This window comes from Herpailurus yagouaroundi, unplaced genomic scaffold (genome assembly GCF_014898765.1).
Source record: "Herpailurus yagouaroundi ecotype Mexico unplaced genomic scaffold, PumYag 182, whole genome shotgun sequence".
In the NCBI taxonomy this organism is placed as follows: Eukaryota; Metazoa; Chordata; class Mammalia; order Carnivora; family Felidae; genus Herpailurus; species Herpailurus yagouaroundi.
Genome location: NW_024412413.1, coordinates 38,473,504 through 38,497,092, shown reverse-complemented (window position 1 = coordinate 38,497,092; position 23,589 = coordinate 38,473,504). Strand labels below are relative to the sequence as shown.

General features: G+C 41.6%; 2 protein-coding genes and 1 long non-coding RNA gene across 6 annotated transcripts in view; 2 read left to right on the top strand and 1 right to left on the bottom strand.

Moving 5' to 3' along the window:
• The window catches only part of LOC121040697 (uncharacterized), a 168,734-nt gene extending 157,657 nt beyond the window's left edge, over positions 1-11,077 (bottom strand). For all 4 annotated transcript variants that reach the window (XR_005795405.1, XR_005795406.1, XR_005795407.1 and 1 more), the window contains exon 1: positions 10,641-11,077. This is a non-coding gene — a long non-coding RNA (uncharacterized LOC121040697). The remainder of the gene's footprint in view (positions 1-10,640) is intronic.
• A 92-nt stretch (positions 11,078-11,169) lies between these two features.
• MYF6 (myogenic factor 6) lies at positions 11,170-13,043 on the top strand. The gene is made up of 3 exons (XM_040491340.1): positions 11,170-11,778; positions 12,070-12,160; positions 12,402-13,043. Exons 1-3 carry the CDS (start codon positions 11,260-11,262, stop codon positions 12,518-12,520), a joined length of 729 nt encoding a protein of 242 aa, XP_040347274.1. The 5' UTR covers positions 11,170-11,259; the 3' UTR covers positions 12,521-13,043.
• A 7,182-nt stretch (positions 13,044-20,225) lies between these two features.
• MYF5 (myogenic factor 5) lies at positions 20,226-23,310 on the top strand. The gene is made up of 3 exons (XM_040491336.1): positions 20,226-21,133; positions 21,943-22,018; positions 22,471-23,310. Exons 1-3 carry the CDS (start codon positions 20,633-20,635, stop codon positions 22,659-22,661), a joined length of 768 nt encoding a protein of 255 aa, XP_040347270.1. The 5' UTR covers positions 20,226-20,632; the 3' UTR covers positions 22,662-23,310.
• The last annotated feature ends 279 nt before the right edge of the window (positions 23,311-23,589 follow it).

The window sequence follows — 23,589 nt, the reverse complement described above, 5'->3', positions numbered from 1 at the left end:
TATGAAAAGCCCCAGAGCCCCAGAAAAGTCTTGGTGCCCACTTCTAAAGGTAGCGCTAAATTACTGCCCCCTAAGGAAATCTCACACTAATCTTATAAGATCTTCTAAGATCGTGCTTCATTTTTTTTTCCTGTGGCTGAGGTTATTGCTAAGATAATGTATTTATAAAACTCTTAAGTAACACACCACTGCCAAAAATAGTATTATAGTATTATCATATGTCCAAAAGCTGATTTTAATCATCACTTTAATCTTCAAAAGATAACTTACTCCATTGAGAAGACTGGGATTTTCTTCAAAGTCAGAAAAAAAAATAAGCTTTTTGGTGAATTGAAATGGATAAGATTAAAGAAAAAAAATCTGCTATGGGAGTTTTAGAAAGCTATATAAAATACCAAACCCTCAAAGAAGCAAAAATAAATTTGGAAACATAAGAAGTCTAGCTATCTTAGAATCCTATATAGAACATGAAAGAATTAATATCTTGAAATTACTTAGTTCTTTTTAAAAAGTAGCACATGTTCTTTGTGCTATTATATTTATATAACATAATACAAAAATCTAAAAGACTAAACCACACTGATCTGAATAAAATGGTAAAACAATATAAAACCAATCCAATATCACTTATTACACTTATTTTTCAGCAAGGCAACCTCAAAAAATTGCCACCTTTTGGCAACTTCAAAGACAAACATTTCTGAGAACAGCACAACAGATAGGTAAAGTGCAAAGCAACCCTGCTTTCTTGCACCCTTTCTTCCTGATGTGCTGTTTCTCACTAACCTAAAACAAAAACTGACACAAAAGGAAAGAGCTTGTTGTGCCATGGAAAAGTAACACCCCTGTGCACGGTCCAACTTCATTTTATGACAAAACAAATGTTATACTCCTCTACAGCCATGCCTCATATTATTCATTTTTATACCCTTTAATCCCCAAAGAGCTGGAGTTTCCCAATCATGAATAAAAATTAAAAGCGTTGACCATATTTCACAAAGAGGTACAACAATCATCCTCTGTTCCCTAGGATCTGTTAGTGCTTCCAGTCATGGCTGTGAAAATGACCTCCCTCTCATACCATGTGCACACACACCTCAATCGGAGGAACCAAAAAGATTTTCTGTAAGCAGTGTGTAGCTAGGGATCTACTGGATCCACTGTGGTCAGGTGTGTGGAAGGAAGTCTTAGCCCGGATTTACCACCACCAGTTACTGAGCGTCAGACATTAAGTCTTGGTAGAGAGTACGAATTGATTTTTCTCTTTCCATTATATAAGAGGTCAAGCTAAAGTTTCCCTCTGCAAGAGTAGGGTAATGGAACACGTAGCAGCCTGCGCTAATGACTCACTGACATACTTTTGGGCTCTGGTGTTAGACTGTCTTCTGGACACAGAAAGAATGTTCTGCAAAAAAGCCTTATCAGAAGAGTTTGTAAAACCTAAATTGCTCCAACAGCTGAGCAAAGAGAATAGTTCTATTGAAAGGAAATTAATGAACAAGTGTCAAAATGGACAGTTGGTGTCAATTCCTAGAGGATTTGGAAGTGAGAAGTGGAGTTGAGGAAACCATGTTAATAGAGCCCTTGTTTGTATGAAAAGAACATCGAACTTTACCAAAATATCCATCATGGAAGTCATGCTTGTCACAGCCTGCACTGAGCAGAAAAGAATGTTTTATTACGCACTATGTAAGCATCTTATTTTTTTGATCTCCAACAGCATATGATCGTCTGTTTTCTTGGAAACAAATTTAGAAAGAAATTCTACTCTCAGCGATATGATTCTTGGACCAAAATGTGCCCATTATTTTTGAGAGAGAAAAAGACTCTTTCAAGCCCAAATTCTCTGGTTTCTAAATGAGTTTAAAAATATTTGGAATTAAAATATTTTAAGTTTTAGCCTTTTTGAGTAGCAAACCCACTGAAAACTAAATTTTTTCTATTCTGTCAATAAATGAATAATAATAAAAATAAACATTTTCCTGGTTATTAAATTTGACCAAAAGTGTAATTAATAGTGATTGAAAATATGAAGTATATTCCTTCCCTATTTTAGGAAGACATTATATAATAGGATTTCTTAATAAAGGCTTTCTTTATAAATCGCTTATGTAAAATAATCTCTTAAACTTCAGTGTAACTCACATTAATAAAACAAATATACCAAAACAAACACTGTGAAGGCAAGTATTATATAGATCTCTAAGTTTAATATAAAATTTTGTACAGAATAAAGGCTTATTAAGGAAAAGGTAGAAAAAGAGAATGAGAATAAAGGGAAATTAAAAAAAAAACATTTACTGTAGGATGGAACTAAGTGAGTTTATGGGAACTCTCTTAATTTTTTGCTTAATATTTCTGTAAATCTAAAAGTCTGCTAATTGGGGCGCCTGGCTGGCTCAGTCATCAGAGCATGTGACTCTTGATCTTGGAGTTGTGAGTTCAAGCCCCATGTTGGGTGTAGAGATAACTTAAAAATAAAAAGTTCTGAGAAAATAAAAATAATAGTCTGTTAATTAAAAAACATTTGAAAGGATATACTTTAAAAAGGGAAAATCATCTTGAAAAATGTTAAATATATAATAAATATGGAATCAGAAGTGGTAAAATAAACTTGAATCTGTTCCTAAATAGTTAATCATATCAATTTTTGTAACTTAATATGAGATCTAGAAATTTAAGACATATGGTAGTAAGTGATAGATTCTTTCCAGAAGGTAGAACCATATGTGGGATATAGGATTTGGTGTGGGACTGTAAATAGGTAAAATAACAACTTTAAAAAGAAGCAAAGAGCAAGGAATGGACAGAGGCAAATAGAAATGAGATGATATTATTAAACCTTTACAAAGACAGATTTGTGTAAAAGAATTAAAAGAAGTTAGGTAAACAATGAAAACTTATGAAGCAATAGCAGTTCTAGTGGAAAGCACATAAAAAAGTTATTCTGAAATATAATGTACATTTGCTGTTGCTTAAGAATATTCAATCCTACCATAGAGTGAGTATAAGAGGAGAAACAAGAATAGATGAAATTAAATATAAAAGCAAATGGCTTGGAAAACAAATTAGACACAGATAAAGCAAGGGTAGCCTATGCTTGTGAACATAGGAAGGGATGGCGGGGCAGTCAATAACCAAATCAATCAAACATCAATAACCAAATATGCCTAAGACATCAAATATTCAGGAGGCCTTACACTGAGCATTCACGGGTGAAATCCAGTTTGGCCCACACAAATTAAAATCATGGCCACTCAGTCGATTATAGGTGAGCTAGAGCTTTTGACGAGGTCCAAGGAGCATCCATGTATTGGTTCCAGTCACCTTCATTTGCTGCAATCTCTTGCTCTCTCTCAATTATAGTCTTTGTAACTACTGTAAGTGAGCAGATTGAAGGAGGAGAAAGGCAGGACACAGCACTGTGTAATTCAGGACTTGGCTAGTACGGTCTTTCCACCCTATTTTTACCCTATCCTGAGGGTGCCAAGCTGCTATATCTTTTTCCCTTTGCCTCTTACTGTATATTTTTAAATAATGAAATAGACATTGGATTTGGAGCATCAGGTATGTGACCTCTGCGACAGGCTGCCTGTACATGGAAAATACAATTGCATCATTATTTCCCAATGGGACAGAACACAGGTCCAAATCTCAGGCAGGAGCTATCAACACTGCTTCTTTTGGCCACTCTACTAGAAAAACGGAAGTTCCCTGCAGGTTGCCAAATAAACACTCAAAGGTCCTCTAAGTTAGTTTGCCCCTAGATTTTTTTTTTTTTCCACTGTAAGGGGGCTCAGAATAAGAACTTCTTTTTGATTATATAAATCACTGGTATAAGAACCAGGATTAGTTTATAACCATGTGGTCATGAGCAAGTAGATTCATTTCTCTTTGCTTTGGTTTCTCCTTCTTTAAAACAAGATAATTGTATAACATGCTTCGTAAAACACTGTGAGGATGTAACGAGATCATTCACGTAAAGCACTTCAACACAGGGCCGGCCACTTTTTTTTTTTTTTCAGAGTTGAATAATGGCTACAACTTTACAAAATATAATATAAAACTCCTTTTCAGTCTACACTCTAAAAGTACCAATTCTCGAACATTATATTGTTGAATAGCTTAAATCTCATGGCAGTTTATACTTAGATATAAAAAAATGAAAAATTAATTTACGTGGTTTAAATAAAATGGGTAAACTTTTACTGTGAAATTACATAGCAAAGTCTTTTCCAGTCATAATATCTAGCCTAGGTCATGAAATCAAGGAAGATAAAACTTAACATAATTTTTATGTGACCAGTGACACACTGAACATGTAATTTCTGTACTTAAAAAGCTCCAGATAAGATGCAATTTAAACATATTATGATTTTTGGTGTGCTTTTATCACTATTCTAAAAATTAACACGTATTGGCAGAAGGCAAAAATGTCTGAGCTTCTCAAAAAGTGTGAAATGTGTGTGTATGGCTGGTTAAACAACTTTTTTTTTTCCTAAACCGGTAGAAAAACTTTATGGAATAAATGTGTTTGTACAGTGGTGACTATTTGTCACAGGAGGCTCTGACATAGACATTAAAGTACCAACTATTTTGGACAATATGTCATAACCAGCCAGTTGGAGGACAGTAACAAAATCCTTGGCCAACTATTCTACACTAGAGACATCTGTTTAGCTTAGCAAAGCTAGTAACACCAGAGCCTACTATGATTTGGATCATCTAAATAGCACAATTCATTTCAGTTTTAAAAGATGTAAGCAACACTGAAAAGTTACTCCATGTATCTTAGACATTTTAAACAGCAGCTGTATGTAGTATCATGTAAACGTTCATGGAATATTTTAAGCAAAAAAGGCAAACTATATAATATTGTATTATATTTTTAAAATTATTCAGTACATTTACATTATGTAATATTACGTTCTATGAAATTTTGGGGCATGTAGAAAACAAAGCAGAGTGTGATTTATTAAGGTGATGCGTAGGTGGATGATTTTTTTTTTCTTTTCTTCAATCAAAAGTTAAGTAATGCAATACTGATTTGTAGAGACTTTTACTATGTGCTAGACACTGTATATTAAGTGTTTCATTGACTTGTTTTCATCTTTAAAACAACCTTACAAGGTGATATTATTTCCACTTCATGGACTAGTTATTGAGACTTAGAGAAGTTATATAATTTGCCCACGGTCAAATATTAGCAAGTGGCAGAGCTGGGCCTAGAATTTGGATCTGAAGTCAAACCTCATATTTGTAACCATCATAATTGGAAAAAAAAAAGTCTACTTTATATATCCTGCACTCTGTTGTTTTATTTATGAACAGATATTTGTAGGCATCTATCCTACTTTTCTGGGATGTATGGTGACCGATTCCTTCTGATTTGCACGGGATTTTCCCAGTGTTAGCACTGAAAGCCAGGGTCCCTGGGTTCCCATCCTAAGCAAACCTACACCAGCTGGTGACCCACCAGGAAGCATCGTTTAACCTGGAAAGATTCCAACGGTTCATGAATGTTGCTGCCAAATTCATAAATCTAAATGAAAAATAATGGAGAGAATAAAATTACGAAGAAAACTTCCTTTTTGTAAGCACCAAAGAATGAGTGTTTCTTAGGTAGAGGAGCATTCATTGTCTCTTTTTCTGGAAGCCACGGCCTAGAAAATAAATGAGCAGCAGCCTCCTTCGGCACCATTTTCGGCGAGTGCACGAACTGGGCACAAGTTTTGTGGAAGTTGTGTTCTACTCCCAAATGGAAGGGAATCCGGGGTGAGAGCAAGGAGGAGAAAATGTATCTTTTAACGGATCTGAATAGCAGCCTCTCTGGTTCCTCCCTGGCTTGTCTTAGACCCCTTTCTTAGCTGTTTTAAAACTGCAGCCCCGGGGCGCCTGGGTGGCGCAGTCGGTTAAGTGTCTGACTTCAGCCAGGTCACGATCTCGCGGTCCGTGAGTTCGAGCCCTGCGTCAGGCTCTGGGCTGATGGCTCAGAGCCTGGAGCCTGTTTCCGATTCTGTGTCCCCCTCTCTCTCTGCCCCTCCCCCGTTCATGCTCTGTCTCTCTCTGTCCCAAAAATAAATAAACGTTGAAAAAAAAAATTAAAAAAAACAAAACTGCAGCCCCACAGCAGGCCTCGAACCCACAGTCCTCCCGAGCACAGGCCCCGCCCCTTTCTCGGCAGAACCTGTCGCTGCCGCCCTCTGGGGACTGCGCAGGATCTGACAGTCTTTCCTGTTCCTCTGCGTGGTTCACGGCCCTCCCCCGCGTTCTCTGAAGTGACTCGAATGTTCTGTCGAGTCTAAGTGCAAAACTATTTTTACCACAGTGTTGGGGCATCTCTGGGCACAAACTGCTTGCAGATTAGGTAAATTACAGGTGCAGGGGTTCATGTTACTTACTTAGCTGCCACCAGTTTAAAGCATTAATCTGCCTCTTCTGAATTTTCCCTTTCAGTCAGCGGGCCTTTCCTTCACCTTCTTCTACTTTTTAGGCCACTCACGGGCCATGCTAGTCGCCTCTTCTGCGGGCAGGCTGGACCTGACTTTTGCTCCTTCTGTTTCGCTCCTTCCCCGGCCCCCTCCTGTCTTCTATTCCTTTCTCTCTCTTCTCTTTTCACTGCTGAGAAGGTATAACCATTTTCCATCTGGCTCTCAGTCCTACTCTCTCAGCTATGACTGAAACAGCTTTCTTCGAACCCAACTATGCCACAACATAGCCAAATTCCTTAGATGCGACCCACGAAAATCTCTTCAGTTTCTGAACAAACCCTCATCTGTGGCTGTTACTTCCTTAAACTTCCTCCTACTATCGCCACCATCCCAACCCACAGTGTTGCTAAAAATCTTCGACAGGCTCCCTAGAAATAGCGACCCCACATCTCAGGGACTCCATCCCTAAACCATCCTTTCTCGAGCTTCCAGTTCATGACAGACTCTTCATTGTTGTGCACTAGCTTAAACCTCAGTCCTTTCCTCTAAAGTTCCTAGCTCCCGGGACACACTTACGTGATCTTTTAATTAGTATCTGTCCCCCAGGAAACTGGAGATTTGTTGAAGCATGAATACATAAAACACTGCTACTGGAGGTACAAGGTTCAATAGTTTCACTTCCATTATACCACTAACACAAACAAATCCCTAAATTCGTCTTAAATATCTGCCTCACCAAATCTAGGTGTTTCAGTTAACTCACTCTGGCTATTTCCGTCAGAGGCTTTATGAACTGGCTAGGGAATGGGGGGAAATTAACGTTTATTTAGTGTATATTCCATATCTTGGACTCAACACGTATTATTCATTTTAGGCTGACAAGCCTGTGATGGGTGTGTTATATATGCTGGTTGATCTCTCACAGAACCGAGAATCAGAAAATATAATTAAGAATGGCTAGGGGTGCCTGGGTGGTTCAGTCAGTTAAGTATCCAACTCTTGATTTTGGCTCAGGTCATGATCTCATGGTTCCTGAGTTTGAGACCTACACATGGCTGGGCACCATCAGCATAGAGCTTGTTTGGGATTGTCTCTCTCTTTCTCCCTTTCTCTCTGCTCCCCCTTCGCTCCCGCTCTCCCAAAATAAATAAACATTAAAAAAAAAAAAAAAAAAGAATGGCTAGAATTAAGATCCTGGCTCACTCCAAAGTTGTTTTTCCATTGTTTACACCACCTTCCCAAAGACTCATAGCTAAAATCCACTATTGACTGAGTACCCACAATCCTTTCCCTCCCACTTCTTTTCACAGAGAAGAACTGGATACAGTCAAGATTTGTGGAGATGAAAATGCGTTTACAAATAATTCAGCATGAAGTAAGAATAATGAGCTAGTAAACTGAAAACTTTCCATTCTATCACCAGCCTCGTTTCAGATTTTATTATGAATGAACTCTAGGCCCCCGATAAATAACTGATCTTTAATATGATTATTCTCTCATTGCTATTAATTTGTCCATAATTTTTAAAAACGTACTTGCACGATTTTAAGTTTGGAGGATTTCGGTTTACACAAACCTGTTTAGACCACTCGTCAAGGTCTGTGTCTCCCAAGTTCTGCTGGGAAATAATGCAATTGCAATTACAAGCATCTCATATTCTGTAAACAGTTTGAGTTCCAAGAGTTCACCAGTTAGTTGTTTGGAAGCATTGCATATTTTCCCATTACCTAATCTAATAACGGGTGGTTATTTCCCAAGCTGGCATTTCCTTTTTCTCTCCTCGCACCTCCACCCCCCAGCCCCCAAAACAACAACAAAAGAAGGAAAAGGCTGTTTCAACTAAGGTGAACAAAGACACTAAATTTTATTGGCCGGAGTCCTAGAGAATGTTGGGAAAGGGGCTTTATAATTTAATAAGGAACAATTCAGTAGTAAAGTTTGCATTCACACAAAGACATGCCACCCCCTGTCTGGGAGGCTATTGATCAGCACCTCAAAGTCTTTTCTACTTTCTAGAATCTTCTCTCTCTACATTTTTAACTCACTGTTTCTCCAGGGACAACCCTTGAATGAGGGAAAAATAAAAAGGAAAGTGCGACCTTTCACATTCTTTGGTAGATTCATGATGTGCAGACTCCCCCACATCTATCTGATACCGATTAAAATCAATAGTGACTAATAGTGAATGGTGCCACCTTAACGTCACTTCCGTTATCCAGGCAACAAAATTCCTTACATTTGCTATTGTTCTTATCTCATTTTTTGCCTATATCTAATTCCATTAATGAAAGTACTTTTATAGAATATGTGACATTTTTAAGGGATTGCACAATTTTAAAAACTTCATCACTACCTTTGAGAGTATGATGTCTTTTGTCACTCTATCAATTTTATGGATAAAAAAACTGAGAATTTGAGCTGTAGGAGTTGACTAAGAATTCCCAAGCTAAAATGACTATAACATAAGGCTTGTGCACCCCAATTTGGGGGCTATTTCTCACATTTTTTATCTTGGTCAATTTCACTCACCCTTCTAGATTCAAACTCCATGAGAAAAGGAATCATTTTTTACTGTTTTATGCTTACCCCAGGACACTATCTGGCAGTTAGTAGGTACCCCAAAAATGTTGAATAAATAAATTTTAGTTATTGTTATCTTAATAATCTTAGCAATAATGTTAAATACTTTTACTGGTTAAATATGACTTTTCAAATTGTCTTCACATTAGATGCATCATACAGTGTGGTTAAGAGTAGAGGATAATTTTCCATAATGGATGTTAGACTATACCCTGACCTGTTAGAGCCTCCAATCTGCTATCTTAACTGCTGATGTTAGCAACCAGCCCTGCTAGAAATAGGAGAAAATGTCACACACAAAAATAATGGCTTCTTCTTATTCTTCCCTGGGTTTCTTACCTTTCCAAAATCCTAAAAATGGTTCTAAAACTTGATAGGAAATTATTCAGCTGCATAATAACAAAACATAAAAACAGTCAAAAGTGTCAGAACGGAACACCCCAAGCCTATTACTCAACAGGAAGAGACTATGAAGAATTATCTTCTGGAATAAGCGACTTGACTAAAAATGTAGCTTGTTCCTACATTGTCTGACCATTGATCACTTGTACTGTCTTCACTCTTTTCATTTACAGAATGAAGTCATAGTGAACATAGCCTATAATTATCCCTGCTTGGGGGTAAAATAAGAAGACCTTATGTTTCCATCTACTTTTTCAGGCACTGACTAGAAAGGCCAAAACCAAGGTCGACTGTCATCCCAAAGGCCATTTATAGGTGAAGGGTGTCCTACCAGAGCTCTGGGAGGGAAAAAGGAAAGGAAAGAGAAAGAAAAAGAAAAGAATGCAATAATAACAGAGGGGGGAAAAACCCTCTGCAATAGCTCTGCTTTATTGCCTTCATAAAAAATGGTCTTAGCCCTGTACACAGCCTTATGCTTTAAATGCTAAGGCTCATCAAGCAACTAATAGAAGGCTATGTGCTTCACATGCATATCATTTGAGTCAGTCCTCAACAAAAATCTGTAAGACAACCACTGCTATCTTGAGGAAACCAAGAGCTAGTACTTGTCTATGTACACATAAACAGAAATTAACTTAGCTAGGACTTGAAGGGCTTTCTTTCCAATCCAGAACCCATGTATATCATCCTTATATTGTACTGCTTTCTCAGCCACCATACTTGTGTGCATTGGACCATGGCAAGCTGCAATTAAAATGTTTTACTTCCTTGCTTGCACCTTGGTCACTACCTTTCTCATCTGAATCCTGACGCTCCCTCGTGGTCTAGTGATTAGGATTCGGTGCTCTCTCATCCCAATCCTATTTGGAGTCAATGTATATCAAGAATGTAAACTAACAAGCTATGAGCACAGTGTGCAGAACAGGAGCCATAAGGAGGCACCTTGGAGTGGAGGGGGCCACATAGAATTCTGAAATACAAAGTAGCTATAGTGTGAGTCTTGTTTCCACTAAAACTGTTTCAAAGAGAAGTGATTATATGTATTGCAACCCCACCCCTATGCCCCACCCCTTACCTCATGGGTACCGCTACTCCACCATGGAGGGGTACAGAATTCAGAATTCCCCAAAAAAAGATAGCCAAGGAAGGAATCTGAGCACCCTCCAGCCACCCCTCCAGCTCCCAAATCATCTTACAGCCTTAGTAAAAGAGAGGAAAGAGATTTACCTGCTGCTATTGAGGCTGAAGCCTGAAAGTCATGTATAACCTTTGAAGGACTGTAATAGTTTTAATCACAGGAATGGCATCTTTTTGACAGGCAGGACAGAGAAAAGAGCTGAACCACTCTGCAAATACTAACCAGGCTATTTTGGAGCAATGGCTATTGCCTTTGAAATCTTTCATCATGGGTCTATACTTAGAATTCAGATGAGCCTGGGGGAGGGGAATGGAGCAGTGTTAATCCCCAGTTGTTTTGAAGTTGTCCTGTAAACAGGTTAGCATCTAAACTATCTTAAAGGGAACCATTCAATGCTTTATTTAAATTGTAGGATTCTCTCCTAGTATTTTGTTTTCACCTGTTCTGCATACAGATTGTCACATCGTCCTGGAGGTGACACTTCTCAGTTTTCTTTCAAACTAGATATTCTAGAGAGCGCTGGCTGGAATCACATTGGTAGACTGATGCTCCCTGACAGCTAAAAGTTGGATTGAGTTTCAGGAGCTACTATATATAAAGCTGGGGCGACTTATGTCACCGCACTAATTAAATGCCATCTGGGTGGTTCCTCTGGGTTTTTGAGCCCATCACCCAGTTCAGACCGAGTCAGAGGCCAAGGAGGAGAACATGATGATGGACCTTTTTGAAACTGGCTCCTATTTCTTCTACTTGGACGGGGAAAATGTTACCTTGCAGCCATTAGAAGTGGCAGAGGGCTCTCCTTTGTACCCAGGGAGTGATGGTACTTTGTCCCCCTGCCAGGACCAAATGCCCCCGGAAGCTGGGAGCGACAGCAGCGGAGAGGAACATGTCCTGGCGCCCCCAGGCCTGCAGCCTCCCCACTGCCCCGGCCAATGTCTGATCTGGGCTTGCAAGACGTGCAAAAGAAAATCTGCCCCCACTGACCGGCGGAAAGCTGCCACCCTGCGCGAGAGGAGGCGGCTAAAGAAAATCAACGAGGCCTTCGAGGCACTGAAGCGGCGGACTGTGGCCAACCCCAACCAGAGGCTGCCCAAGGTGGAGATTCTTCGGAGCGCCATCAGCTACATAGAGCGGCTGCAGGATCTGCTCCATCAGCTGGATCAGCAGGAGAAAATGCAGGAGCTAGGGGTGGACCCCTTCAGCTACAGACCCAAGCAAGAGAATGTAAGCCCAGCTGCTGCCGGGGCAGGGGAACGCAAAGGCTGATTAGACGCTTTCCTTGGGGCCTTAACCTCCAGCTGCTGGGTCTCCGTTCCAGTTCCCGTTCCTCGCCCGCCCCTCCCGCTCCCTCTCGAATGAACCCCCAGTGACCCGTCCACTCGGGGTGCCTGCCACAGGCAGGAAATTCGTACCCGGCCCGAGGAAGCAGGGGAGACACCCCCACCACGCTCCCCCACTCCCTCCCCGGAACCGACGTTTCTTTCCTAATCTTCTGCGGCCTTGGTTTTTCTCCAGCTGGAGGGTGCGGATTTCCTGCGCACCTGCAGCTCCCAGTGGCCAAGTGTTTCGGATCATTCCAGGGGGCTCGTGATAACTGCCAAGGAAGGTAAAGTAAAAGAAGGGCGCTGGGCTGTGCCGGAGAACACGCCGGGAGGGGGGCTGGGGTGAAAGGGTAGAAAGGGCTCTGAGCCTCGGCGGGGCGGGGACGCACCCTGCAAGGGGCGAGCTCCTAGCGGGCGGCCACCGGGTCCTCCCGCACTGCCCGCGCGGCCTCGCGCCGCGCCCGGGGCTGCCTCGTCTTTCACTCCTTGGGTGCTATGCTTGTGTTTCTCTTTTTCTGCGCTCAGGAGGGGCAAGCATGGACTCGTCAGCCTCGAGTAGCCTTCGATGCCTTTCTTCCATCGTGGACAGCATTTCCTCAGAGGAACGCAAACTCCCCTGCGTGGAAGAGGTGGTGGAGAAGTAACTGGGAGCCGGAGTTTGGGATGCTCTCCACGCAGCGGCAAGATCCCACCCTCCCTCCTTCGCCTGATCCTTTAGACGGGGTCACATTACATTAATATTTAGGAACTCAGACCCACGAGTTTATGAAAGGGAAGGAGACATGTTCACAGAGAAACTTCTCAGAAACTGTCGTGCACGCTCACATGAAAAAGCCTCCGGCTTTGGGCTTTTACTTTTGGAACCGCGAGTGGCTTAGGTCTAGCAGCCTTACTTTGCTTTTGTTTGGTTAGTTGTGCAACATATTACTTTTATTACGGCGATCCTTTTGTGCCATGTTCAAAAGAAGTTCATTCCTGTCCGAAGCAAAGTGGGAACGTTGCATCCAAATGTTAGTGGTACTGAATGTATTTTTGTAAATAATCTTAGTACTTTCATTTTTTATGTAAACCCAAGAAGTAATATTTTAAATGTGGAGTGACGGACTGCATATAAAAATGTGCGAGGATCCTGATATCGTAATATTAAAAAATGAGTTTCTTTCTGAACAAAGTTGGTCCTAATTTGATTGAACTGAAAAGTATGTTTGGGACTATGTGCACATAAATAAAGAGAAGCCCTATTTTAATTTAGACGCCACACCACCCCATTTATTTGGATGTTTTCTTAAAAGCTGATTTAAAGGAAGGAAAATAGATTGTTTTCCTATGTCTGAATTAAACTGTTCACCTTTCTATCTCATATAGACCAACACTTGTGGTTAAAAGTGAAGAATATCCAGAAGGAATCGGCCCTTTTTCCTTTTATCAGCATTTCCCCCCCATGTTTTAACTGTCCTATATGTGGAGATCTGGGGGAGATTAACTTACCCAAAGTTAATTGCTGAATTTTCAATCCAGTAAAATCTCACTGTTGCAAGAAATAGCCACACAAAAAACTCTGATTTGCCTCAAAAGATCGTTAGCTAATTTAGTCCAAATTACTGTCCCTCCTTGACTTTCCAGGCCCCGCCCTTCATGGAGAAAAGTGCATCCGGGGTACCCACGATTGGCACGGGCCTCCCAGCCTCCCTAGTTTTCTTGAACCAGACTGGTGGTTAGAAGACTGGAATATATCCTCGAGACCCCGTGTGGCTCGAGTTTGTTTTGCAAATAGAAAGATAAAAGAAGGGAACAATCTGTCTCTTGAGGTGGGGGAGGCCTCTCTGAAGCACAGGTTGCTCCAAGAGAGGGAAGGGTTAAATGGTTGAGGGCAAAAGACAACAACAACACACATGAAACCTCTTAGCTGGACCAAATAGCAAAGCCCCAGAGAGTCTTGAAGCCCCAGGAGCTCCTCACTGCGGGGATTTTACAACGTGTGCCAGGTTTGTTTATCCTGTAACTTCAGGAAGAAACGACCACCAAGAATCACAGTGGGAAGTGAAGCCGAGGAGAGGGCCAAGCCGTTTCTTTGGAATTGCTACTTCTTGCATTCTGTAAATGCCACCTCCCTCCAACACCCATCTCCACCGTTAACTTCTTCCCTCTTTTTCCCTACAGCTAGCCTAAATTTACAAATGCGAAAATCAAATCCTATTCAATATTTCCCAACCCAACCTTCCTAACTACAGTCTGGACATTCCTGTTGCACACCACAGAAGTTCCAGATACCGCCACAGACAGCGCCCCCTGCAGGCATGGAGCGGTATCTTGCCCCTTTTCTGGCTCCAAGGGCCTCTCCAAGTCATGGTTACTCTGTCTTCTGAGCACCTGGATAATTTTAGTTTCTCCTAGAATACGTGTAAAGTGCAGGAAGGTTCATAGAGGAAACTGACACCGATATATAATCTCTCCCAGAGGTTTGGGAAAAGCAGGTGGGAGTGTTCCTGGATGCAAACGGCTGAGTCTCTGTGGGCACTGACTACCTAGATTCAATCCAGGCTGCTACCGTGTAGCCTTGGGCTATCCCAGCCCCTTTCTTCTCGTTTTCTCATTTATAAAATAATCGTGACAACAATAATAGTGCCTAACTGCGGGTGTGAAGATTTCACTGAGGTGACACACAATCAAGGGCTTGCTTAGCCAAAGCAGAGCACCAAATAAATACTAAACGTCGGCCCTCTTTATTTTTCATTAGTAAATCTAAATTGACCATCAGGAGGCTTCTCTTCCACCGAAAGCCACAGTTCCTTCAGTTACTGTTTCCTGCCTTGCAGGCGCTATTTGGGGAAAGTATTAATAACACTGAAATCAGCAATATGAATGACTCATTCTTAGTATTTTACATATTGACTCATAATCTTACAACTACTTGTGGGAGACAAACTGTTATTTCTTTTGAGAAAAGGATTCTTTGGAACAGAGATGTTCTTGTATTTTAAGTGTAGAGCCAGGGCTTGGAGCCAGAACCTATCAGGGGCTTCCAGCCTGATCTCTCAATCCCCCTGCACCCTGAAAGAAAAGCCTTGGAAAATGAGAAAGAACATTTATGGTCTAGAATAATTGGTTCTCTTTAACAATTGTTTTCCAAACATTCTTTCTCAAGAGTGATTAGCTAGTGAACCCCAAATTAGGGCAGTAATTGAATTAGAGGTAAGCGGTAAAGTATTTCAAATTATCCAATCAGAACATGTATGAATATGAATATATCTTGGTGGTTAGTATATCCATTAGCCATGCTTATTATGTATCTATGATTTTTTCTTCCTGGGAATCAATATAGATTTTTCCTTCAAGTGTGTGTCTATATGTGTATGTATATATGTATACATATGTATATGTGTGTGTGTACATACACATATAGACACATACATATATACATACATATATAGACACATACTATGTATATACACATCACATTATATATAAAATATAATAAAGATGTGTCTAAAATATAGGTATGTATATGTGCTACAGATTCATGCCACAACTGAAAGCAAATATCATAAATGACCAGGTGCACTAATTTACTTTATGACTGCACATATAGTTATAATAAGATCTGTGTTATAAACTGTTTAGCAGCAGAATGCTTTTTATCAATTCATGGACTTTATTTGCTGATGGATTTTATTTAGTCTTTGCAAACCCAATCTTCTCTATCTCTCCTAGCTAGGTAACTTGAGAAATTGTTTGGAATAAGTTTTGCCTATAGAGGTCTTTTCGTTAAATAGAGCAAATATTTCCCAAAGACTTCATGTGACCTCTACTGCTATAGCTGACATATTAGGCTTTCCAATGAAATCCTTGGTGTGTTTGCAATTAAAGTGTTTTCATTTGATATTAATGATGATAATCTTTACTAAGGCCAAAGCCAAAACAAACAGGGCCATGGAAGCAGAAAATCAAGATATAATAACTTGGTAAAGATAAGCAATTGGGGATTTAAACACAGCCTCTTTCCAGAGGTAGGCATAAAGTTATCAAATATTTTTAAAATGAGTGATTTTCTTTTTTATATTACCCGAGAAATAATTTACAAAAGGCCAAATGTCCGCTTTTTCAAACTAACTTTAATCATCACACCTGGATCATTGAATTCCAGCCCTGAACATAGTTGAAATTCACTTATGTCTAATGGACTCATTTGCATATATATTTTTTTCAGAGCCCTTCAGACGTATGGGGGACGGGAGCATGGTGCTGAAAGTCAGTGTTCTCAACTACCATTGAGGCCACAGAAAAGTCTTGGGTTACTCAAGTGAACTCTCTCCTTACTGAGACATTTTTGACTCAAAGTTATAATTTCTCCATTGGTGCTTTTCTCTTAGCACCATATATCTATATATATAAAATATATATATATATATATATACACACACACCATATATATATATATATATATATATATATAATCATTTATCTCAAAATTCTCCTCCCAGAACACCCTGTCTGGGAAAAAAATATTTTAAAAATATTCATCTTTAAACTTTGAAATATCTCATTTCCTAATCTAATGCATTAGTAAATTAGGAATAAATGATGCTTCCTCAAAGAGCCAAGCCATCAAGACATTCTCCAACAAAAGATGACCCTCAGTCCTAGAGGTTTTGTTCTGAAAAAGAGATTTTTGGCAAGCCTAGTTCAGAGTCGGCCTGTGAGATAGAATGGCTATGCCATGTGCTGCTGAAACAGAGATAATGCTGCAGGAACTGGCTCCTTTCTCTACTCTCAAGACTGCTCAAAGTCCCTCCGGTGGGCCTTTGATCTCTCCTGGGAGTCTTCGAATTCAAGCAGAGGCCAATGTCTTCCTCAGCTGTCTTCTCCACAAATTCTTCCAGCAGCTTTGGCAGGTACTAATGTGTTTACTTAGGTGTGCCTGGTTCCCAGAGCTAATAGCAGTTTGAAATTGTTTAGCACATTGTGAAGTCATATATGATAAGCACAAATCTCTAGAACAACTAGAGGTGTCCAGGAGTTGTTAAGGGTCTCAGAGGCAGAAGTGAATTGAAATGGACTTATCTTTCGATGTATATTTGGTTTCTCCCAGTGAGAGAAGCATGGAGAATTTTCAATAATGCAGAATTCCTAGGGTAGGCAAAATTTACTAGGAAAGGAAGCTCTGAGCACTGTTTCGCTGGTGGGGTCTGTCCATCAACACCAGGATTGTTGCCATAATACTTAAACTAAAATAAGTTCTTAAAAAAAAAAAAAGATTGGTGATTACTTAAAGGTCTATGCAATTAAAACCTACTAAATCTAAATTGTAAGAAAATCAAGCATGCATTTATTTTCCTGCAGAATGTCAAGTGGAAAAAAATTTAATAATCTATATACTTCACTAGAACCTTGGGTGGCATACATTTATAATACCATGCATGGCTTAATTTTCTTCCCTTCTGTAAGGTTTTTACCTTTCTGTAAAACTGTAAGGTTTTCCTAGTAGTTAGTGTCGAAATGTCATTTCTAACAACTTGGTTATGTAGGAAATTAATGGAATCTTCCTCTGCACCTAAAAAATCCACTTCACTGACGAGTGGAAAACAGATTGTGTTTTTACTCTTTTCTATGAGGAACAAAAGTCGGTCTAGTCTGATTTTGAGAAAGAGCACCCAATCAGAAGATCTCTTTTTTAAGTGATTTTTTTAAAAATTTTTTTCATAGTTCTTTGTTCAGTTTCCCCACTCGAGAACTTGTTTTTCTCTGTGTGGCACACCCAGTTTCTCATTTTCTCTTACACGATGTCCCTCTCCTGAACTGGGGGACCCCAGCCGTCTATCTGTCAGGCCCTGGCTTCCTTCCCTCTTCCTATACTGTCCCGGGTTTTGGGGGTTTAGTTTTTGGTTTGGTTCCTCTCTCCTTCGCCTCTCGCCATTGACAGCGGCTTAAAAGTTTTGTGTCATTTTTTACTTTGGTTTTTGAGATCCTATTTTCAGCGCTTGACTCCCAAGGGTCCTCAACCCCGGACCCCGTTCTCCCCCCGCAGCACCCTCCCCCCCCAGCAAGTCCCATTAAGCCGCCGGGCGCTAGTGTTTTCGCGGCTTCTTTAGTTCCACTCGCCCGCGGCACTCTGGTAAATTTGTTTTGAGATCACCTTACCAAAGACAGCCCTAACCTCTGAAACTACCGTTACTGACAGAGCCTCCTGAGTGACAGCATCTTCCCAGGCCCCGAGCTGAGGGAGAGACGTCAGGGACCCAGCCTTTGCGAGTTTCTGCTCTGGAGCTCCAAGCGCACTCACTGAGCCGGCATTGACCTAAGAAAACCAACAAAATTCACCTCTAGGAGCGCAAGGTCTAGAGAGCTGGATGTTCGGTTCCAATTCTGTGTGCCCTGGGGCAAACTACCGACCCCCTGAGCTTCCGTTAGCGTCTTTTAAAAATGGATCTAACAAATAATTCCCACAGAGTCGTCGAAAGTAGCCAATGAATGAACGCAAGGAAAGGGTTGAGAACAGTGCTTGGCAAAGACAAAAGTCTTGATAAAGTGTTTGCTACCAACATCCCACGCGGAGGGATTAGGGACAAAGCACATGCGTGGTGTGAAGAAATCACCTGACAGGTGGGAGATCTTCCACTTAAACCCTGAGGTGCAAGTTGATTTGTGCCCAAACCTGCACATAACGTCGGTACCACATAGCCAAAGAAAGTGCCAGTATTGCTGCTGGCCAGAACCTCTGTGACTTGGCTGAGAATTCCTGGCTGAGGTTATCCCCCCACTACGGTATTTCAGAGGTAGCAATGTGTATACATTCCAATGTTTCCACCGGTGTGGACGGTCTTCAGTCCTTTAGGAACTTGACTCTTTCATCTAGTACAGCCCTTGGTACCCGGACTCATTTCAAAGGCATACACTTGTTGATAGTGCTAAATAAGTTGCAGATGGATTTTCCACTGGCCAATTAAGCAGCCCCTTGGTGTGAAAGGGACCTTGATTTTCAGGGGGGAGTGGGGGGAGGGTGGTGTCTCTGTCTTATGGTTGAATGAACGTGGGAAAGGGGGCAGAGCCCTGCACCATGAAGCTAACCTTAGTGACTGTCACTCTACTGCCCGTATTTTTCAGAGACTTCACTTTGGAGAGCAGATCTCACTCAGAAAAAGCACTTCTCTGATCCCTGAAGATATGGGATTAGCCAGCCAGGGTTGCTTGAGGAAAATAATGTTATTTAAAAGTAATAGAAGAAAGCACCCCTCCCCATCGCTTTGGTGCCATGACACTTACTGGACTGGATGGCTGAACATGGAGATGAGAACAGTCCCTCCTATTTCAATGGGGCTGCAAGCCTTGATCCAAAACTGCAGACTACTTAAGACCACTAAGACCTTAAGTGATGGTTTTTCTTGTACATAAACAGCACCGTCCCCTTCTGCCCCTACTCCAAGGCATCTGGAAGTTGGTTAAGGGTGGAGGGGCAATGGGAACAGCCGATTAATAAATAGATTCATTCTCACCTCAATGGCAGCCCTCCCCTCTCTTCTTCTACCCACCAAAGTTCCAAAGCCCCCGCTGTGATTGCTTTTTTGGAAGGCTTTTGTCGCCCAAGTGTATGAAGTTGCTCAAGGTCTGAACTGGAAATTTTACACGGGCGGAGAAGGATTGCTGTGCCGGCAGCTGGGATGCATCTGTAACGGTGTTAGTTCGCCTGAAAGCAGAAAATTAGCGACCCCAAAGCCCAGCTTGGCTGTTTAGTCTGTGGAAATGGCAGGGCGGAGCAGAAAGAGGAGGAAGGAAACGCGTGCCCCTGGAAAGAGAGGTCGCCATCCAAAACGCACTTTCTTCGAATACAAATCACAGAAGTATAGTCAATGTGGATCTTTGGCTGGCTCAGGGTCTAGCAAAGGCCTGGTAGGAAGGATGAGGCGCTCAGTAAACACGTGCAGAAGGGGGAAGGAAGGGAAGACTGTTCCTGGGCACCTGGCTCTGAGCCCACCTCCTTTCAGATGAACCGACATGTAGAGCCCTGTCTGGAAAAAAGGAACCTCCCTGCCCACCCTTCAATAACATAGAGCCTATAAAGTGACCATCTGATCAGAGCAGATTTTTAAAAATCTAGACTCACTCCATGATTGAAAGTGTCGCTTCAAGTTTTTAGCACCCGTTATTCAATCCACACACTGAAAAAATTCCCGAGATAATGAAAGTTCATGTAGAAACAAACACCTAAAAATAAGGTAATTCCTCACGTCCAAGTTTGGGAAGGCAGCTCGGCTTTTGAGGTCAGCTGACAGTGGGGAGTTTTATTTATTGATTTTTTTTTTTTTTTTTTTTATGTGGGAGCAATTCAGTGACACTGTTTAAGTGATCCCTTGGTTTCGGTAGTCTAGAGAGTGCGAGTGAGCCGGTTGGGGAACGATCCCCCTCACCCCCTCCCCGGCAGAAATGCAGTAAAACCATTAGCGTCAAAAGGGGCTGTAAACAGCAAATTGTCTCTAGAGAAAAGGCGGAGGTTTGCCCAGACAGCCCCTGCGGGGGTTGTGGTGGGATATGCTAATACTGCCTGGCCACTGGGGCCGGCCTCCCTCCCCCAAGAATATATAAAGAGCCCCAACCCCAGCACATCCGACCCAGGCCGCCAGGCGTTTGCCCTTGTTAATTACCAGAGAAACCGACCAGGGAGCTCCGCCGGGGATTTGCAGGCCCGCCTCGGCGCCAGGCTCTCGGTTCTCCCCGGTCTCTCTCGCTGCTGTCCAGGTGCACCACTTGCTTCACCGCGGAGGATGGAGGTGATGGATGGCTGCCAGTTCTCACCTTCCGAGTACTTCTATGATGGCTCCTGCATCCCGTCCCCTGAGGGCGAGTTCGGGGATGAGTTTGAGCCCCGAGGGGCTGCCTTCGGGGCGCATAAACCAGAGCTGCAAGGCTCAGACGAGGACGAGCACGTGCGAGCACCAACAGGCCACCACCAGGCCGGCCACTGCCTCATGTGGGCTTGCAAAGCATGCAAGAGAAAGTCTACCACCATGGATCGGCGGAAGGCTGCCACCATGCGCGAGAGGAGACGCCTGAAGAAGGTCAACCAGGCTTTCGAGACGCTTAAGAGGTGCACCACGACCAACCCCAACCAGAGGCTGCCCAAGGTGGAGATCCTCAGGAATGCCATCCGCTACATCGAGAGCCTGCAGGAGCTGCTGAGGGAGCAGGTGGAGAACTACTACAGCCTGCCGGGTCAGAGTTGCTCTGAGCCCACCAGCCCCACCTCCAATTGCTCTGACGGCATGGTAAGAGATAGCACTGGTCAGCCCAGTCTTTTCCAAAACTTCTTACGTCTCCTTTAAACCAGGTGAGGCCACCAAATATTCAATGGTTATTGGTGGATAGGGGTGGGGAAGCCAGAAGAGAGGTGCCCCATTTACAAAGATGCCGGAAACAGCTGTTGAACAGGATTTTAGTTGGACTTCCTCCCAGGTTCTAGGTGAACATTGTAGGGAAGGGTTGTCATATGAGATGGGTGGTTGCAAATGATCAATAACCTGTCTTCCCCATTGCTCAGTTCCATTTTTATCAACTATGCCACATGTAGAACCCACCGTACACAAATATCTAAAGGCAATTGTCTGAAGTTCCCACTGCCCCAGAGGTTGTAACTAAATGACGAAATGGAGAGAAATGCCCACATGGCCCCAGCCCCTGCTCCACTGAGGCCTGGCTGGAAAGGGATGTTGATGCATTCTTTTCAGAGGGCGTTTGTGCCATTGCTGCCAGGTTTTAATGTGTTTTTGCCCTGGGAAAGTGTTCTCTCCCTGAATTAGTGTGGCTTCCTTCTACTCCAATCCATTTTGCATGGTTAACCCAATGCACATTGCTGCTGGATTCCACCCCCTCCCTCTTCCCTTTGCTGCTGCTCTCCGCTTCTTCAAGCACAGAGATTGACCTCAGCGCCCTTACGATTTGGCTCCTGAATCCAGGCAATGAAGGTGGTTGAGAGTGGTCAGTTTGCAGAGCTGGTGGTCAAGAACAACCTCACTCTAGCTCAGAGCATCTTTTGCCAAGACCTGAAAACAAACTTCCTTTGTGTTTTGCATTATAGCCCGAGTGTAACAGCCCTGTCTGGTCCAGAAAGAGCAGCAGTTTTGACAACATCTATTGTCCTGATGTACCAAATGGTAAGAAGTGGGACTTAAGATGAGTTAAAAAACAAACAAAAAAACAGACAAACCAAAAAAAACAGACAAACAAAAAAACAGTTCAATGTCACAATTCAGCCTGTCAAAGCAGAGTCTGGTCTTCCAGGCTGTGCTGGGGAAGGCATAGAAGGGATGGTTCTCATGGGGAGGTTTTGGTGCAGCAAATTAGATACTTCTCTTTTGTCCAAAATCCCTCTAACAGATTCACACACATGTGCACTTTTGCTTGAAATTTAACTGGGAGGCTTCTCCACTCCCTATGTTCATCTCCATGAATTGTTAGATATTTATTGCAAATTTCTCCATCAGGCTTTCTATGACCACCTGACCTCTGGGTGTCAAAGTTGCTGACCTATAGTTTAAGGGGCTATGTAAACAAGTGTCTCTATTTGGGATTTTTTTTTTTAATGGTTTTCTCCTTGTATCCTTAGTATACGCCACAGATAAAAGCACCTTATCCAGCTTGGATTGTTTATCCAGCATAGTGGATCGAATCGCCAACTCAGAGCAACCTGGAGTGCTTCTCCAGGACCCAGCCTCTCCCTCCCTAGTTGCCAGCACGGATTCACAGCCTGCAACTCCGGGAGCCTCTAGTTCCAGGCTCATTTATCATGTGCTATGAACTGAAAATGTAGTCTAGATCAGTTCTATGAGGAGGGCCTACTATACAGGAGGAAGGAAGCCCAAAAAGGTCAAAAGCAAGACAACTTGTATATAAAGATTTCCTCGCAGTTGTAAATTTGTAAATATTATTTTGCCACTTTATAAGAAAGTGTATTTAACTAAAAAAAAAATCACCATTGCAATTAATACTTTATTTCCTTTATCCTTCTCCTCCTCCTTTTCCTCCTTCTTCTACTTTACCACTTTCTTTGCTTTAGAGATATAGTTCCAATAATATTTTTTCTGATAGGGGGCAATTCATTGAAGGTAGCTTGTTGCAATGCTTAACTTATATTTTTTATAAATATTGCTTATCAAAATATTATGTCTGCTGTTAGATCTTTATTTTTTTTTCTTTAAAACATTAGAACATCTGGAAATCAGTTACAGGAAACTTTAAATATATTTAACTTTTGTTTTTCTTATTAACCCTTTGGTGATATTGTATTAAATAAAAACATAATGATACTGCCTAATGGTATATATTTTTATCTTTTCTTATAAGGAATGCTTCTTTCTAATGTAAGCACAAAATAGTACTTTGTGGATAGTTTCAAGATATATGAAATTTTGGAAATTCCACCATAAATAAAATGGCTTAAATGAAATATTTTTGTTCATGTTTAAAACGACAACAACACAAAACACCCCTAATGGAATTAGCAGTCACTGACATGAGATCTTTTAATGGGTGCGGGGTGTGAAAATACCAAAATAGTTGGCTTTGTGGATACATTTGAATGTTTACCATCTCATAGACACAATTTAGGGCCTGTTGATGTCACAAGTAAAGAGAACATTTCTATTTTAATTAGATTTTAAGGGAGGCCACTAAATACAATGTTTCCTTTATATTAAGACTGTGCCACATAATGTCAAATTGTGTG

Coding starts and splice junctions, on each gene's coding strand:
- MYF6 (XM_040491340.1), top strand. CDS start 11,260: ATGATGATGGACCTTTTTGAAACTGGCTCCTATTTCTTCTACTTGGAC. Junction 11,779..12,069: donor ACAGACCCAAGCAAGAGAAT/GTAAGCCCAGCT, acceptor GTTTTTCTCCAG/CTGGAGGGTGCGGATTTCCT. Junction 12,161..12,401: donor CGTGATAACTGCCAAGGAAG/GTAAAGTAAAAG, acceptor TTCTGCGCTCAG/GAGGGGCAAGCATGGACTCG.
- MYF5 (XM_040491336.1), top strand. CDS start 20,633: ATGGAGGTGATGGATGGCTGCCAGTTCTCACCTTCCGAGTACTTCTAT. Junction 21,134..21,942: donor CCAATTGCTCTGACGGCATG/GTAAGAGATAGC, acceptor TTTGCATTATAG/CCCGAGTGTAACAGCCCTGT. Junction 22,019..22,470: donor TTGTCCTGATGTACCAAATG/GTAAGAAGTGGG, acceptor TTGTATCCTTAG/TATACGCCACAGATAAAAGC.